The following is a 19048-nucleotide window of genomic DNA, read 5'->3' as shown; positions in this document are numbered from 1 at the left end:
ACAGGAACTTTGATGTGGAGGCTGAAGTTTGAGAAGGAGCGCTAACCTGCTAAGGAATTCGCCCTCTCCTGTGGTTTGTAATGTAATGGGCAGCACAAATGTCTTGATACTCAGGCTGTTGATGTTGCCATCCACTCTGCAGATCTCTCGCACTGAATATAACTCCACACCATGATTTTTCCTTCACCAAACTTGACTGATTTCTATGAGAATCTTGGGTCCATGCGGGTTCCAGTAGGTCTTCTGCAGTATCGTGATGATTGGGATGCAGCTCAACAGTTCAAAATTCTACCTTCTGCCACTTTTTTAAATGATCAGCTATATATGCTCTTACAACTGGGATTGAGGACAAGACTTTTGTCAGGTAGTGTATATTTAAATTAAATTATTATTTTATTTATTTATCATACAATTACAAGAAAACTTCCCTTCACTTGCATGCACTGTATTGTTTTTAATGTATAAAAGCCTTTAAAAAGTTAAAAGTACTTTAACTGCTTAAACTAGTAAAGCATTCTCAGTTATAGCGAGTATGTGATCAGTCTTACTGCAGCAGGCCCTCGGCGGGGCCTCCCTTCAGCACATCTGATATGACGATGGACGTCTCCCCGCTCTGGAAGTGAGGGTTGTCCCGTCCGCCGGAGATGGCGATCCCGAAGCCAAACCCTGGAGCCTGTCAGAAACACAGATGCAGGTTAACAAACAGCAGAGAGAGAATGAAGAGATAAAGGAGGAGATGTGATGGTCAGAGAGATACAGAGAGAAGGGCAGAGCAGATAGAAAGACCTTATCAAAGAGATAAAGAGCAGAAAAACAACATGCTAACCTGCGCGCGCGCGCACACACACACACACACACACACACACACACACACACACACACACACACACACACACACACACACACACACACACACACACACACACACACACAGCTGAATGAATGCTCTACTTGGTCAGGTCTAACAAGCTAGTAATGCACAGTGGCGCAGTGGGTAGCACGATCGCCACACAGTAAGAAGGTCGCTGGTTCGAGCCTCGGCTGGATCAGTTGGTGTTTCTGTGTGGAGTTTGCATGTTCTCCCCATGTTCGCGTGGGTTTCCTCCGGTTTCCCCCACAAGTCCAAAGACATGTGGTACAGGTGAATTGGGTAGGCTAAATTGTCCGTAGTGTATGTGTGTGAATGAGTGTGTATGGGTGTTTCCCAGAGATGGGCTGGAAGGGCATCCGCTGCGTAAAACATATTCTGGATAAGTTGGTGGTTCATTCTGCTGTGGCGACCCCTGATTAATAAAGGGACTAAGCCAAAAAGAAAACGAATGAGTGAATGGATTGGTCAGTTTCAGTTAAAAGCTTATGGTTGCATTTCTAGTAGGTTGTACATTTAGCTTTTATCACTACATTAATGTTTAGTACTGCATTAGATTATGGCTGTGCATTATGACAATATACAGAATTATTAGCCCTCCTCTATATATTTGTATACAATTTCTGTTTAACAGAAGAAAAGCTTTTCAACACATTTCTAAACATAACACATCTGTTATAATTAGTTTTTTAGTCACGGATTGGACCATTTTTCGAATCAGAAAATAAGGGGAGAAGACAAATGTATTTTGCTTTCCATTTATTACTAAAACAGCACTGCAAGACACTTTCGGTTTTAGCAAACAGAACTTATAAGCTATAATTTTAATACAAATAAAATGAAGAAATAATTCGCTGAATAAAAATAAATTTTAAAATATTCTGTGCTAACATTATCTAACATTATAATTTGTACAACCAATATTAATTTTTAGTCTCATTTTCAATAAGTGATTCAGTTATTCACTTATAAAGCTTCATGTTTCGTTGCTCGATGTGTTCAAAGAATTTTTCAGTGTCATATTTTTGGTGGCTGGTTGTCGCCACCTATTGCTTAAATAATGTAATTGCTGCCTACATCGTTCATTTTTTTAGCAATAAGTTAAATACATGGTTTCCGCTAGTCATTCTTCCATGGCGGGGCGTCACACCAAAATTCATCCCGCCACGGCTACATTCCAGCTTCTCATTCAAAACATTCAGCCATTGTTGTTGTTTTTAATAGCACGTAATAATCGCACCACACCTTATTAAAGGCAAGTAAATTATAACAGCACAAACTTTTCTGTAATAAGTATTGCTGTGGGTTATTTGTTTAACCCTTTGAGGTTACGTGCTGACAGACTGACTGACAGGTACATGATGCGTGATGCTAGCAAACACAACGTAGCTTTCAGTTAGGGTGAACAGTTTCCATAATTTAAATTTATTTACAGATAAAGGTCTGTGATTCTGCTTAGAATTGAAGTTGATAGCCGTTTCACTTTACCTCAAGATGCATTAATGCCGCTCTGTAGGTCTACTGGAGACATTTATAAATATTCCAACCAATCTAATAAATGCTGGAGACATACTCACTACATAAACGCACTAAATCGCATTTCAGCAGCGTTTATTTTAGAGCGCACAAGAAGATCTGCGCTTGTGCAGCGTACATTTTTGCAAGAGGTTTTGTGCACGAGGAAATCGGCGTACGATTTGCATGCTTATATTGCATAAATGCGATCTCGACTTGTGATACTGCGCTCACGCCATTTCTCCATTTGTCATTGAAATAATGCCATAAGTAGTTGGTAGATTTGTGTAAAAGGTCTGCCGCCACAGCTGGAAAAAATCCTAGAGGAAACACTGAAATGCATATGACTGTAATTTAATCTTTACAGTAAACATCAGTGGGTTTTATCCAAACTATTAACTGTTATCTCAGTAATTCTGTGTTATTTAACTGTTTGTAAACTGAAGGCTGAATCTCTTCCTTGATTTTTGCATATTTCAAACACAGATTTGAACGCAGCGATTCAAAGGATTAATAAACATATGCAAATTGCTTATAATTTACATTGCTTGGGTGTTGTGATACTGATCTTTTAATGACGTGAGAAGTGATCGCTGCAAATGTTAAAAATGTAGTATTAATCTACAAGTAAAAAAAAAAAGTATTAACCCGCAGGTCATGCGTGTTCTGAACCGTATCTCTCTACTTAATTCACTTTTCTCTTTGCTCCATCTTATTTAATTATTCCTGCAACTTTGTTGATTCACTCCTCTTAAAGATTATTCGAATCAAAGTTAATGATTTTATTCCAAATAAAGCTCTTCAAGTCATCTGCCAAAACTGCATTCATATTGCAATAAAAATCGTAGTAAAATAAAATATTGCAATGTCTGAATTTTTCAATATAGTGCAGCCCTACTTAAGATGTTTTTAACAGCAAGTGAAACCCAAGAGAGAGAAAAATTAGGCAATTTCCTAAATATATATTTCACAGATCACACCGAAAGTGTGAGAAGGATCTGCTCTGGGACTCCAAACACACAAAAATAACAGAGATCGGAAAAAAAAAGTGAAATTCTCACCCTGTGTAGAGTTACAGTGTGCTGTTCCCATATTACCGTCTCATCCATTGCTGCACTCTGCATTGAAGAAAAAACACACAGAAAGAAGGAAAGAGATTAATAGAGAAACACACAAATCGTTAGATTAACATCAACAGCTTTAATTGGTTACATTCCCACACGGCCTGAAGGATGCAGAAGCATTCATTAAAATCAAGCGAGCTTGCGCACACATTCACAAATGAAAGAGTTTCAGCACTTAAAATGCGTTCGGAAAATCCTCCAGAGTGTAAACGAACTTCCCACACGTTCTCAAGCGGAGATTCGCAAATGATGTAATGCTAAACAGACGAGGAAACGGCAGAGGTGCTGAAAGCTCATGCTAGGGGCTTATTCATGTTGTTCTCCATGGCTTCTGCAATGCAGTGACTGTGAACAGAGGCTCGACACAGTGTCACAACAACAACACCAGCTGTGTGTGTGTGTGTGTGCATGCTCCTCTACATTCACCCAGGTCTCAGCTTTTATTACCTTAAATAAAACTAAATAAAAAAATCTAAATAAAATGACAAACTAACTGTAAAGATTTATAGAATTGTGTTTAGGTTTATGTTTAATTACTTTTTTCTTCCAAATATATTATTGGATTTTGTTTGAATTTCAAAACAAAATATAGGGGGAAGGGGAAATTATTTTTTTATTACTTATAGTAATTATTATTATTTTTTAAAAATATTTAAAACATTTTCAAAAATACATGTATTTACCTTGTTACAAAACAAAGGGTTAATAAAATACAAACTCATAAACATTGGAATTTTAGGAATCAAACAAACAATTAAAACAGCAAAACGTAAAACGGATAAATATATGGTAAAATCAAATAATAATAATAATACAAAATAATAATTAAAAATAAATAGAAAATGTAAATAAAAAAATAATAATAATATATATATATATATATATATATATATATATATATATATATATATATATATATATATATATATATATATATAATTATTATTTTTTTTTATGTTAAAAAGCGAACAAAAAGTGCTCAGGGGTGGTTTAATAATGTGTCTGTGCACTTTGGGCAAGCAATTCATCAGAATAAACAGCAAAAATCTAACACTTATTAATGCAGAGTTGATACTTAAATAATGAATTAACGAGATGCTAATGCTTAATAAATGATTCATAGTGTGTAGTGATTATAGTAAGTGTTACCATAACTCTTTTTCATTGAGTCAAACTAACCTCGTAAACAATTATAAGGTAAACTAACTTAATTCATTTAGTGATTTTGACTGTTAGCCTTTTCAGTGCACAAGAGCAGCATTTATAAAATCCACATTACAACAAACAGCTCTGGATGCTGTTAGTTGCATTTAATTATACTAAATGACTAAATGTGATGCTCAAACTTTACATCGCATCTTAATCAGACAGTGAAGATCACTGGCTTTAAATAAACCAGATCTCAAACGTGGTGAGTTTATAATGGCTTAGTTGAAACGAATAGTCTCTGTGCATATAACCCTATTAATAACTTCATGCATGACGAGAACAGCATTTACAGAATCCACATTACAACATACAGCTCTGGTCTCTCAAAAGCAGAGGGTTTTTCTAGAAACTGCGATGAGAGCCTGATGGCCTTCAGTGTGAAGCCTGAGCGATTGCCTTTTGACCTCACCGTGAGAGACGGAGGATGAATGACGTTCCTGTGTCACATCTTCACCAGCTCCCAGATCAAGTCTCAGTCCATCCGTCTAATACCTTTGACCTTACAGATAATAACTTCACAGCGATTCCCTTCTCGCTACATCTTGTTAGCGCACAGCTAGTTAAACAGTTCTACTTCATTCTGACAGCAAGAGTTATGGTTTGCGGGTCTTGCCAAGGCTAAGAAACGGCTGTAACTCGACCGCCGTCTGATCCCTTTAATCTCAACCGCGTTTTATAAAGCACTGGTGAATTCACAAGATTAAGTAGATTTGGTTGGACTAGCAGGCTAATCTGACCAAATGAAGTCTGTCGACGGGAGAGACTCATTAGTAAACTCTTGCAGAGAGTGAGGATATATACTTGGGTTAGAGACAAGATGTATTATTAAATTTACATGTGAAAGCCAGTTCAAGTGTTTGCTTATTGTAATTCTACTTACAGCAACCAAAGTATTAATGTAAAATAGAAGCACCCCTTTTTTATTGTTAAATAAATAAATAGAAATACAAAATTAAATTGGGAAAATAAAAGATATTATTAAAGTACATTAGGTCTGGCCAAAAATAATTTAAAATACATTGGTTGACAATTCAACACTGATTTTTAAAAGTCATGGGCTGCATCCGAAACCACCTACAGTAGGTACTGCATTTGAATTTAAACGTGCTACCCGTTAGAAAAGTACGAAGTATGAATGTGAAAAGTATGAATGGAATTCGGATGTACTACATCCGCTATTTCGTCATGGTCACATGACCTACCTGCTTCAGTTGCGTCGCTTTACTTCCATTCATGAATTCTCTCGCTGGGCATTATGGGATAGCGCAGCGTGCATGGGATGCGCACTTCAGAATCTCGCCGGAAGTAGTAAGTCATCCGGATACTTCTCGCATACTGATTTTCGAATTCTATGAATTCGGACACACTACTCGGCTCGCATACTGATTTTAGCGTACTATATAGTATGAAAGTATGCAGTTTCGGACGCAGCCAGGTTTTCTATATTCCATAATCTTACTAATCTACACTACTACAGAATAAACAAACTTGTTTTGATGTGTGCTTATGGAAACACAAAATAGTAAGTGATGATATGGTATTTTTATTTTATTATTGTTGACAAATCTTTTGAAAGATTGATAATTATCATGAATTTGTATCTTGGAGCTGCTCTGTGATTGTTTTAATATGTCATCAAACAATTCTAGTTCTAAATGTGGCTGACAGCATTTCAGTCGTGATGGTCAGCTTTTACTCTGCTCTGAAACAACATAATTAAGCAGGAAATATTGTAATGTAGAAAACAAAATAAAATCTGCACTAAACAAATGTTGTTTGGATACTTAAAAGAACCCTTTTCATCTTTAACCCAACTTGTTAAACTGCTAATTACAATTATTTCACTTACACAGTTGAAGTCAGAATTATTAGCCTCCCCTGAATTATGAGCCACCCTGTTTATTTTTTTCCCAAATTTCTGTTTAATGGAGAGAAGATTTTTTTCAACACATTTCTAAGTTTTAATAACTCATCTCTAATAACTGATTTATTTTATCTTTGCCATGATGGCAGTAAATAATATTTGACTAGATATTTTTCAAGACACTTCTATACAGCTTAAAGTGACATTTAAAGGCTTAACTAGGTTAATTAGGTTAACTAGGCAGGTTAGGGTAATTAGGCAAGTTATTGTATAATGATGGCTTGTTCTGCAGACTCAAGGGGCTAATAGTTTTGACCTTAAAATGGTGTTGAAAAAATTAAAAACTGCTTTTATTCTAGCTAAAATAAAACAAAAAAAGACTTTCTCCAGAAGGAAAAATATTATCAGACATACTATGGAAATTTACTTGCTCCGTTAAACATCATTTGGGAAATATTTTAAAAAGAAAGAAAATTCAAAAAGGGGCTAATAATTCTGACTTCAACTGTATGTCAAAACGAATGAAATTGAAAAACTGGCATTATTTATACATAGGACAATTTCAAGACAATATTATTGTATCTACTTATTTTTCACTTTTTCATGCGTTCAGGAAAGATCTGTGTCAACTGAGATGAATTAATTTATTAACTTCACATGTGTGTTTATTTTCAAAGTGTAGGATTGTATGTGTTCCCCAGTTTGTACATGGGTTACCAGCAGCTGTGAGATTTTACTGTTACTTTTTTATACAATACACTAGGAACTAGTGTACTTTTCTTGACTTTTAAGTAAAACAAAATGAATATAGCAATAAATCGTTTTTATTCTTTTCTCCTTAACCTCTTACTGTTCCTATTGCCTATTGAATAAAAAAAAAAAACACACGTGTCAAGCCATGAGAATCGAACAGTGTTAAAAAAAACCGAGGTATGTATTGAACCATGAGCTAACTGTATTGTTGCATCCCTACTCTACATGGTATATATCTGCAGCCTCCACAAATGCAGGATAAAATACAACATCAACAGAAAGATCTGACGTTTCTCCTCTTATAACGTCAGCAAACAGACAATTTGACAATTATGGCATAATGAAACATGACTGACGGACTGTGAATTAAACTAAAACCCAGCGCAGATGCTGAGACAGAAGTAAGAGGGAGGGATGAGAGGGAGGAGAGGGAATACGAGGGCAGTGCGTTGTGGGAAATGTGCTGACCTACGGGACAATTACTGCAAGCTCAACCCTTCACCTGTGCCCTGCATGGCAATGAGGAGCTGCTCCGATCGATTGCGTCTATTAACATATCCTGCATCTTTCCAAACGCTTGTTAAAGACACAGCTACTCTCAGAGGGACAGTCGTGCTGGCCTCTTACTGAGGTGTCAAATGGAAATGGAAGCTAGATAAGGTTATACGAAAAGCAATGGCATCAACTGACCTTAAACGCTGTAGATCCAATGCCACCTAGACATTCAAGTGCTCAAATGGGAATAAACGTAAAACTACAATTTCTCTTAGAAAGATTTAGCTTAGCATGATAACTGTTATTACGGATAACTGATATTTAGATAGAGATTTGTTACTATCCCCATGAAATCTCCATTTACAACGTTTTACAAGAGCAAATTGTTAGTCTTAAATCTGACTTATATTCTGTGTTGAGTGATTGTGGTACCTCACATGCCTCGCATGCATTATCGCTGTGTTTATACTTGTGCGCTAATAGTCAGTAGCTATGTTTCCAATCGAAACTGGATTATCGCATAAAAGAAGTGCAAATAAAGCAGCGTTTCCATCCAACAAGTCAAAGCAAACAAAGTAATCACTTCCTGATTATCTGCCGCCAAATATCAACAGTAAAAACGTAACTTGCTGCGGTAGGAGAAGCTGCGTGAATCTTTTCATCATTTAATAAATTATTGCACCTCAGAAGACAATCCTGACAAGCATGTGTTGGTGTTTGAATGCGTGAGACGCGGAGCACAGACGTCTTGATTCTGGAGGTCATTAAGAATATAATAACACTAATAGTGAGATTAGGTTAAGACGTTTTAGAATGACAAAAACAACATTTCAGATGTTTTACAGTGTGCTCATCCTGCTGGATAGCCCATTCGCTAAAGCCTAGTTCACACTACAGGATTTTAAACATCAGCAGATCGCTGTGCCGTTCACACTACATGACTTGACTTTGTGTCTTTTAATCTCTGTGGTGTTCACACTACGCAACACTCTGTGAATGATCCACAAGAGGGGGGTCACACACTACATGATCTGACAACATCTCATTCCCCATCAGCTCATTCAAGCTACCAAACCACAGCCAATGAAATTTTGAGGTAGGAGTCGTCAGAAAAAGCTGAACACTATTGGCTGCTTGTGTGCTGATGACATCACTGACAGCGTTTCAAGCTTTGGAGAAAGCATTTAAAAACATCGTCAAATCAGCTGATTCATCAGCGGATTAATCACTCATCTGCAAGGTTCCAGTGGATAGATACACAGAGAGTTTTTAATTTTTGTAATTTTATAACTATTTGAAATAAAACTAACATATTTATAACATCCTGCCGTTTTCTAACTATCAGTGTATTTCTTTCTGACATTGTTTTTTTTTTTATTACAAAACAGTAAAGAACTGAGCATTTCTGCCTTAAATTACCATATTGGTTAAAATGACTGCATGCATGTCTGATACTTTTCACTGTGACTTTAAATATGTGTGCATTTTCTTGCCAAGCAACTTCCTGCTAACATAAACAAAACTTTCTGATGGCAAAAACATCAATTTACTTCAGATATCTTTCAAAACAGCATATTCTGTGCTGTTAAATAGCTCCTGTTTGAAAGTGAAAATGAAAGCAAAGACCTTTAAGTGTTTTAGTATCTTAACTACATATTTATAGGCTGTATTACCAAAAAAAGATGATATTTTTAGGGTAATGGTGTCATTAAATATGATGCCAGACATAAAGCTTAATTTTAATATCTCAATAATAGCTTTGAATGTAAATATGTTGTGACAGTATGGCGTTTTATATGAGAACGGTCAGAATGAGCAGTATGGTAATTCTAATAGTTACAGAATTCTAGTTCCATATGTTAATATATCCTACTCTCATGTCTGTGCTAACGCAGAATGAAGCGAGTGCGCCGATGCCCATTCTGACCAATCACAGATGTTTCTGCTGAGCTCCTGAACACACAGGCATTCAGCTCATGCTGATATGCTCTGTCATTGGCTGCAGCTCGTCACTACATCTGACCACACGTGGGGTTGAGTCGGCGGACTGCTCTGGAATATTTAGCATGCTAAATGTTGGATTTCCGTCTGCGAGGTGTCGGCGACGCGTCAGCGAGCCTCGTTGATGCGTTGTTCAGTAGTTCACACATAAAGAGCGGCGAGCGCCGTGCACCCGCAGATCACAGCCCGATCTGTCAGCAAGCTCGTTAACTTCCAAACCGGGCTCAAATCAGGCTTAAAATCCTCTAGTGTGAACTAGGCATAAGGGTGTCACGATCCTCCAAACCCTCGATTCGATTACATTTTTGATTCTAAAGTCATGGTTTGATTCGATTTTCGATTTAAAAAAGAAAAAAGCCATAGCATTATAAGACGTTTATGCAATATGATAATATCTGTGCACTGTGACAGTCATGAAGCTCTGTGTTGCTCTGAAGGTCCAGCAATCTGTAGTCAAGGCTACTAAATGTGCATTGCGAAGACCCTTCAAAAACTTTCTCCTTTACATTATTGTACATGGAGGGTATCACCATAGCTGGGAGATGCGTTCTACTTGGGATTTCGTAGCGCGGTTCTAGCACGCTAATTAAATGCCTAAAACATTTTTTTTTTAACCGAGTTTTCTACCAATGAATATAGTCGCATGTCCGCGGCTATAAGTACTCCTACCACGCTTGTAATTGCCTTTGTGTTGAGTTACCTGAAAATTTGATTCCAAATGAAGATGGGAGAGTAGTTTGTCATACATTTGTCGGTGTAACAGATAAATTATGTTTTTGTGGTGCCTGCGGAGATGCCCTGCCATGTTAGACATGCTGCTGGTGGAATAATTTGGTATACATATTGGGGTTGGGCGATGTCGACCAATTTGGCATCCTACGATGTCTAATATGAAACATTGCGATGGACGATGGCATTGTCGTCATAGGTGGCGATGAATTAATTATGAATAATTCATTCATAACGAATTTACTATTTGTAGCCTACAGTTTAAACTACCTGACCTGCATGGTCTTTGTTTTACCCATAACCACATCACACAGTAAATGAATAAAGAGAAGTTACACACATAATTACCACCTGTCAATCACTTTTTCCGCAAGATTCGTGATTCGTTGTCAACATAACTCACTGGAAATTTGAAATATGTCCACACCGGCGACTTCATTGAAAGATGAGAGGGTTTAAGTTCTGTCGACGGGTCTCCTGCGTCTGCAGTTCAACAAGCACTTCAACAAGCGTATTTTTTCCCGCTTGGTAAGCCAAGCTGACGTGCAATGGGGGCGTGGCAGCATCGAGGATTCCATTTTTTGATTCAATAATCGAAACGAAGCATGAATTTCGATCGATTTCGATTTAAAATCGAAATCATGACACCCTTACCATTCGCACACGTTTTTATCATCTCATGATCTCTTATAACAAAATCACATGACCTTTATTTAATGCTGGAGTTTGTTTGGTAAAAGTGTTTCCATCATAGTTTATGCGCATATTTTCTTTTCGAATAAAAAGTTTATCCTACTCAGTCATGCGCACGTTTTTTGCTGCTAATTTTACCTAATTATCCCAACGATTCCCTTATGATTATTCGTTCAGCGATTAATTTTTCTACCGTCCCTCATTGGAGTGAGGCTAATCTGCAGTGATTGGTCCAATAACCCGGTCTGTTGTAACTAACCTACTGCATGTACTGTAATGTTTCACTCGGATGTCACAAGCCTATACCGTCATACAATGTGCAATATCAGCTTTAAATATTATGTTATCATTCACTTAGAGCTGTTATTCACACTGCATTAAAGGTCATTTTTCAACAAACCAATAACTCATTAAAAAATTCTCATAATAGACTTTTACTGTAGAAAAACAAATGATGAAACTATATACTGTACATACTATGTGATGTTTTAAAGCAATGCAATCAATGGTTTAATTCATGACCCTGCAATGCAGCACATCACTGCAACTAAATGAGAAGAGAAAATGAGTAAAGGCTAAACCAATAGCCAGACTAATCTTTCAAAATGATTTAAGCCTACCTATTTAGGAAAATGCAAACACGTATTTACTGGCTCCTACCTTTAATTACAGTCTACAAGAAAGAGAGGGAGCTCAGATCAAGAGATGACGTAAGCTGAACCTCAACCAGTGTCCTCGTGAGCACAGCAGCTCTTTTCTATCAGTCGTGAGCTCAGATTCAGTCTCCGAATCACTGCGTTCATTCCCTCCTAACAAGCTCATCACACCACGTGGAAGGAAGTGGATTAGAAATTCCATCTGCCTCTTGTACAATCTATTTCTCTCTCCCTTGTTGAATGTTAAAAAAAAATGTTCAGGGCGTCCAACAGAGATGGCCAATTCCAAGTGTTCTGTAACTAATGCCACTTGCGTTCAAACAAGCCCACTGGAGATCTGTCAGATCTGCCGTTCGGGGCATTAGACAGTCACTCTCTGGAACAGCAGCCTGAATCATAGAAGGCTTCCCAACAACAGACCAAACAGGGGACGGCAATGCAACCAATGCAAATATCGTAAGACAATGTCCTTGAAAAATGATTCACATGAGCTGTTCGCTTGTCTTCCAGAAAGAGCATTACATAGCCTGAGGAGCATTTAAAGGGATAGTTCACAAAAAAAAGAACAGCAATAATAGTATTTTGTTGTTTTTTTTTGTCAGGGCAGCCAATGGCTCAGTTGTTAGGAATTCCCTCACAACAAGAAGATCGCTGGTTCAACTCCTGGCTGGGTCAAATGGCATGTCTGTGTGGAGTTTGCATGTTCTCCCTGTGTTGGTGTGGGTTTCCTTCGGGTGCTCCGGTTTCCCCCACGGTCCAAACACATGCACTACAGGTGAATTGAACAAACTAAATTGTCTGTAGTGCATGTGTGTGAAGGGGTGTGTATGGGTGTTTTACAGCACTGGGTTGCAACTGGAAGGGTATCCGCCATGTAAAACATGTGCTGGATAATTTGGCGGTACATTCCTCTGTAGTGACTAGAATAGCACCGATTGCAATATTTGGAATTTTAATATTAATATAAATCTTATTTATATTAATATTTTATTTAACAGACCAGTTTGTGTTTTGGCGCAGAAGCATAAATACGGACCTTGTTTTCAACATCACCTCAAATCTTCTTATTTTGTACATAACTGACCACCTGGATTTTGCCTACCCAAATTTAAAAGCTTTCCAAATCCACATGCAGAGGTGTAAATGCAAAAATTTGGTATCATTTTAAAGAAAACCCTTTGAATTTTCATAAAACATAATTGAAAGTGATTAAAATATCTGTATATGTTGTCTGTGTTATAATAAACACAAAAAAATTAAAATAAAAAAAGCCGCTGTTTGTATTTTTTTTTATAAACTCAGATTTGAAAGTGCACCTTTTAGGTTCTGTGTGGTCTAGTTTGCTGTAATTAAGTTTGGTGGTTCCTGCACATGTCTGTAGTCATAGGAAATAAGAAAAATGTCTCCACCATAATCTATGCAAAAGTTATTGCATTCCAGCTGATGAAAGGTGCTATACAAGCCACAGGGACCGATCATTGTTTTCATATTTCACTATTCTTTTGTTTGATCAAACATAATTCACTGTGTTTGGACCATGTTAAACAAATAAAAGGATTACTTATGCACATCACCTCAAAAACAGAGGAGAAATCGCCCTGAAGCGCACAGCATAAGGTAAGAGATGACAGCTGTCTGTGCTATCTGGGGCTGCTTATTGATCATAAATGTATTGTTTTCACTTCTGCGCCATTGAAACACTGCGACTCATTCGACAACTGTTTGATATGTGAATATAATTCAGTAAAAAGAATGCTAGAACTGTATGAGCACCGACAAGAGCTTTCATTTGAGCTATAACTTGTACATGTGTCATATGAAAAATATGAAAATGAACCGATGTAAAATACCCAGCTCGGGTATCCAAAATACTGTGTATTTAAGTGTAAATACGTTTTGTACAGTTGAATAAAACCCAAAGTGATGCATATGTGCATAAAATATAGATTCTACACTTTCGAACAACACCACTTAAGGGGGTCTGGTGCAATGCTAGCTTTGTAAATCTTAAAGCGAAAGTCGATGAAGTCACAGACCCGGGGACTTCATGTCTTAAGCATCTGATTTTTCCTCAGTGCTAATATTCTTTCATTTTCTCCATCTCACTCATGGCGAGATTTGGCGAGGGAATGTTTAGGAAAGTAAAACAGCCCTCACACAGTTTGCTTTAGTCTGCATCAAACATGCAAGAAAATATCAGGCTTTGCTAAAAGGCTGGTTATTTCACCAAAGATTAGGGTCAATAGTAGTAGCCTAGCCAATTCAACATTGACAACTATTATTGTCGTTTTACCGTATGTTTGAGATTTAACAATAATAATAATAAGCTAATCATATATATCTTTATTTTACAGTCACAGAATCGTGAGAAATCGTTGATTTTAAGCAAAAAAAAAAAAAATCGTGATTCACATTTTTGCCAGAATCGTGCAGCCCTAATCTACATGGTGAATCCAATCTCACATGAGCTAGCAGTGCTCCAAACTGCACCCTTACAAGGTTAGCATGCTACCTTAGAAGTTAGCTAGCTGTGTAGGCAGCAGACAGCAAAGTTGCGCACTCGGCTTTGGAACAGAGCTTTGGATTCATCCTGTTAACCACAACATTACTCATCCTTCAGTTCCTCCTGTCAGTCTAGGCATGCTGCCAGCCGGCTCCAGAGCGGGAGTGTACGGAAAGAAACTAACACAGGAATAACACAGCATCACGAGGGGGTACAAACAGTTTGTTGTCTTAACATAGACAGCTTCAAAAATTAATGAGCTGCAAAGAAAATACATGGAGTTATTTTAAACACACAGCTTCGGAAATCCCGCTTAAGGGGAAACACAATATCATCCTTCAGACAATGTTAAATATTCATAAACAAAAGTGTGCAGAACACCGGGCTAAAAAGCTCAGTGGGGGAAAGGTTTGCACTGTGCAAAGCAAAAGCCGGGTTGCAAGGATTTATGCCCATCTTTAGGCTGATCGGTGCCGTAAAAACGCTGATGCAACATACCCTGCACCATTTCGTCAGAATTTATAGGTGGTTTTCATCGGCCAGCCGAAAGACCAACAGAGGGGCCGCTTGATTCCAGTTGACAGTAAATCTTAGTTCATGGTTTCTTCTGAACTTTCGGATAAGTGAAAAAGCTTTTTAGAGAGATTTTAATACACTACAGCATGTCTGTTTCTAACTTTTACTGAACAAAGAAGAGCGCCACTTTGGATTAATATCTTTTATTTATCTTTGGTTTTCTAGCAACCAATATTCGAAGAAACATCCACACAACAAACTCTATGACTAAGCATGACAACTCTGCTTTAGCTGGCCCATTTTACAACAGAAAGAGAGGGAATTTTTTCCTTGATGAAGCAGCATTCTGAGGTTGTGTTTGTGTATGTTGAGATTTGTAGCACTGTAGCTACTTGAGCTAATTGGCCTTGAGAGCAGAAATGATGAAGCGATCCGCTGAGAAAGAGTTCTCTCATTTTCTAATTGACTAGTGTGTCTTGCACCAATCATTCTTTAATCAATATTCTTCTACTAACTTCCAGGCAAAATTAATCGGGAAAAAAGATATGGGTGATGCTAAGCTAATAATTAATGATTTAGACAAGCACATTTTTACATTTTCGGCCTGTCATGTTAACAATAACCGCTATTGAAATCATCTGTGCTGTGAGTGGTTGCAAACCGTTTCAATTGGACGGGCAAGATTTCTTTTAGTACTTTCACAATTTGTTGGTAAGGTGTTGATGAAGGTTGCTAGGAAGTTCCTCATTAGCCCAAGACAATTTGGCCCTGTTTACTCCTGATATTAAATGCATTTACTTAAAACTTATTGTAATTAGACAACATTAGGGGCCACAAGGGGGCAGGTAAATGTTGCAAACAGTTTCTGTATGTGTCTTTCTTTTAACACCTTACAAGATTGTGCCACTGCTGCATAAAGTATGCAGTATATATAACTTCTGTTGTGCTAGTTAAGTTCTGCTTTAAAATAGGAGCTAGATCTATTAAAAGGTGTTTGTATAACTAAATTTATTCCTAGTTCGTAGAGTGCCGAAAAGTGGGTAGTAGTGATGCGGGTAATAGTGGACCAGCGAAAAAAGCCGAAAATGGGAAGAGACACCCACAAATATTTGGATGTAGTGCAAGAGTACTGTTCAAAGTTTCAGTTAGAGGAGTCATCAGAGGAAAATCTGCTATCTTCTGGGAGAAACAAGATCGCTTATTTCCACGACTGCATCGCCTTGAGACGAGAATCTTGTTAATTCCTACATCAAGCGGTTAAAACGAACGCTCACTCAGTGTAGGTGGGTCAGCCAACACAATATGCAATGACCACCAGTGCAATATGGATCATGAGCTACAGTTTCACTTTAAACTTAACAAAAGGAGAGCTTCTTTGAAAATGATGTTTACAGTGTTAGAGTTTACGTTTAGCGGTCATTTGTGCTGAACTCGCAGTGAATGCAGCATACTGAGATTCAGGCCATTAAACAGCTGATCAACTTTCAGATCTCTCCGAAAATCATCGCCCTTATTGACGCCATTATTTGTAACTTTGGTTGGGTTTGCAAACGTGTGTACTTTTCATTGCATCTTCCTCAAACTTCAGTTGTTTGCATTTTCAGCTGTCATAAGAGCTCTGTCATCTGACAGCAGAGAGCCTTGAGTTATTAAGAGCTAATATGAACAAATACAGCAGCAGAGAAGAGCGATTCTGCATGTTTTCAGAAAAAATCTAAAAACCGGTCGCACAACAATCTTTATATGCAGTCGCACAAATGCCCCCAAATATATGCAACCAAAATGGCTGCAGTTTTGAGCCTTGTCTTACAATGGTATATGTGATGGCCAGTGTGGTGGCCACACATTGAGAGTGAGGCATACACACACACACACACACACACACGTTATACTTATTCATTTAAGATTATTTATTGGTCACAGTTCAGTTATTGTGTTTATACATTTTCGTTTCATTCATATCTGATTTAAATAAGACTCATACACTTTCAGTTTCTCATTACCTTTCTTTATTTTCCACAGTACATTTATTACTATTTTGGGTGCACACAAAATCGGTTATCTGTACTGTATGTTTTGTTAATTTAGTTTTCTTTTGAGTTTAAGTTACCGTGCTGCAGTGCCGACGAGGAACAGAGTTTCCGGGTGTGGTCCGCCCAAGTAAAGGTCCGACGTGCCGCGAGATGCCGTCTTTTGGTTCCGCCTGCCGATACCATTGGCTTAATGGCTTGGAGGGAGAGCTCATGTTTAGTTTAGGTTCAATAATGATTTGCAATGTTTGTTTATTCAGATTTATATTTAGTTTTGCCTTATTTATAATTTATTTAACTTTATATTTAGATTTGTATTTAGATGTTTGGCTTAGTTTATTGTATTTGTAAATTGTATGTTTTTGTCTCCCCCTTCTTGTTTAATGTGGACTAGTCCCTGTGCTATAAATGTGGTCTGTCTTGTCATTTCATGGAGTTCTGTTTTTGGTTTAGACATGATTTGTTTGGTTTGAACTTAGTTTGTTTTCCTTGTTTAGTTTTTTGTTCTTTCAATTGATTTAATTATTTAATTAATTTATTTTTGAACTTTTTGTGAACCTTTTTGACTTTATTAAAAATAATTATTTTTGAAAATCTTCTTTTTTGTATGCCCCTTACTGTACGTGCTGGCTCGGTCCCTCACAAGTGGTGTCAGAAGTGGGATTTGCCAGTAGGGGGCATAGTTTTTTTCTTTGGTGAACTTTCTGGGCCATGAACCGAGGAGGACGAAGAGGAGCCCCAAAGGCTGTTTCAGTGGAGCAACTGGATGTAGTTGCACAAGAGCTGGGGGATGAAGAATTACAGGAGGTGAGAGAATTTGATGTGGAGACTGAATGCACTGAACCAACAATAGCTGACTTGACAGGCTTGTTTAGAGCTCACATGGCAAAAATGGAGGCTCAGGAAGCACAAAGGATGGCAGAGCTGGCCCAGCAGGAACGCCGATTCAAAGCTCTCCATCATCAGTTTGGCCTGTTGCAGCTGGAGGTGCAGGCCCGCACAACTCCTGTTCCAAATACATTGGTAACATCTCATGATGATTTGGATCACCCGGATGAGGGTGCTGGTCCAAGTAGGCCATTATCTCAGTCAAGTACCTGTCGGAGAGAGGGAGCTGAAGCCCGTGATACAGGTCAGTGCCCACTCAAAGAGCCTAAATTGGAAAAGTTGTCTGATGGTGATGATGTTGAGCATTTCCTAATTACTTTTGAGAGAATGGCAGCAGTTTGCCGATGGCCAAAAGAGGAGTGGGTATTTCATCTGATTCCCCTTCTGACGGGTAAGGCCCGGGCTGCTTATGTTCACATGGATATTGATGAATCTTTGAATTATGATGAACTTAAATCTGCAGTATTAAGGAAATATGACATCAGTCGAGAAACCTACAGGCAGAGGTTTCGGTCTCTTGAAGTAGAACACCTTGAAAGCCCTAAAGAACTATATGTGAGGTTAAAAGAACTGTATGGGAAATGGATGCAGCCAAAAAGTAAGTCTATTGAAGAAGTTGGTGAAGTGATCATTCTTGAACAATACTTGAGAATGTTGTCTCCAGAGCTACAGGTGTGGGTACGAGAACATGATCCACAGTCGGCTTCACAAGCGGCAACACTGGCAGATGTGTTTGTGGCAGCACGTCAGAGAAATCAGTCCTGGTGGTGGAAATCCAGCCGAGATGACCGGAGAGCAAATCCTCCCCAGCAGTCTATGAGAAACTTCCCTGGTGCTGGTAAGCCTCCTGGAGGAGGGCCTGCATTTGTCAATGCTCCTAAGAATTATAGGAAAATGCCAATATGTTACCTATGTAATCAAGAAGGTCATACCAAGCCCATGTGCCCTAGAAATGTAATCAAGAATACTCACCTGTGTTATGTGCCCAGGCATCTTGCAAAGCCAGCCCCTAAAGCTGAACGCTCACCAGCAAGCACCACTGTTGCGATTAATGGGAAGGAAATGATTGCTTTGGTTGATACCGGGAGTGATCAGACTTTGGTACACATGAAGTGCATTTCTCCAGCCCTCCTTCGCTATACCAACCTGAAGGCTGTCCGCTGTGTGCATGGTGACGAAAAGCTGCTACCCACCGCAGAGGTCT

General features: G+C 38.2%; 2 protein-coding genes across 53 annotated transcripts in view; one reads left to right on the top strand and one right to left on the bottom strand.

Annotated features, from left to right (window-relative positions):
* Positions 1 to 19048, bottom strand: part of tjp1b (tight junction protein 1b) — a 200306-nt gene that overhangs the window by 59108 nt on the left and 122150 nt on the right. For all 51 annotated transcript variants that reach the window (XM_087310924.1, XM_087310926.1, XM_087310932.1 and 48 more), the window contains 2 exon segments: positions 3445 to 3501; positions 549 to 673 (listed from right to left, as the gene is read on the bottom strand). In XM_087310924.1, coding sequence (XP_087167050.1) covers positions 549 to 673; positions 3445 to 3501 — 182 coding nt within the window.
* The window catches only part of cops2 (COP9 signalosome subunit 2), a 218010-nt gene that overhangs the window by 184896 nt on the left and 14066 nt on the right, over positions 1 to 19048 (top strand). The window lies entirely within an intron of this gene.

This window comes from Danio rerio, chromosome 25, assembly GCF_052040795.2.
Source record: "Danio rerio strain M-AB ecotype USA chromosome 25, GRCz13ab, whole genome shotgun sequence".
Classification (NCBI taxonomy): Eukaryota; Metazoa; Chordata; class Actinopteri; order Cypriniformes; family Danionidae; genus Danio; species Danio rerio.
Note: the sequence above shows the minus strand (reverse complement) of the source record. Positions and strands in the feature narration are given on the sequence as shown.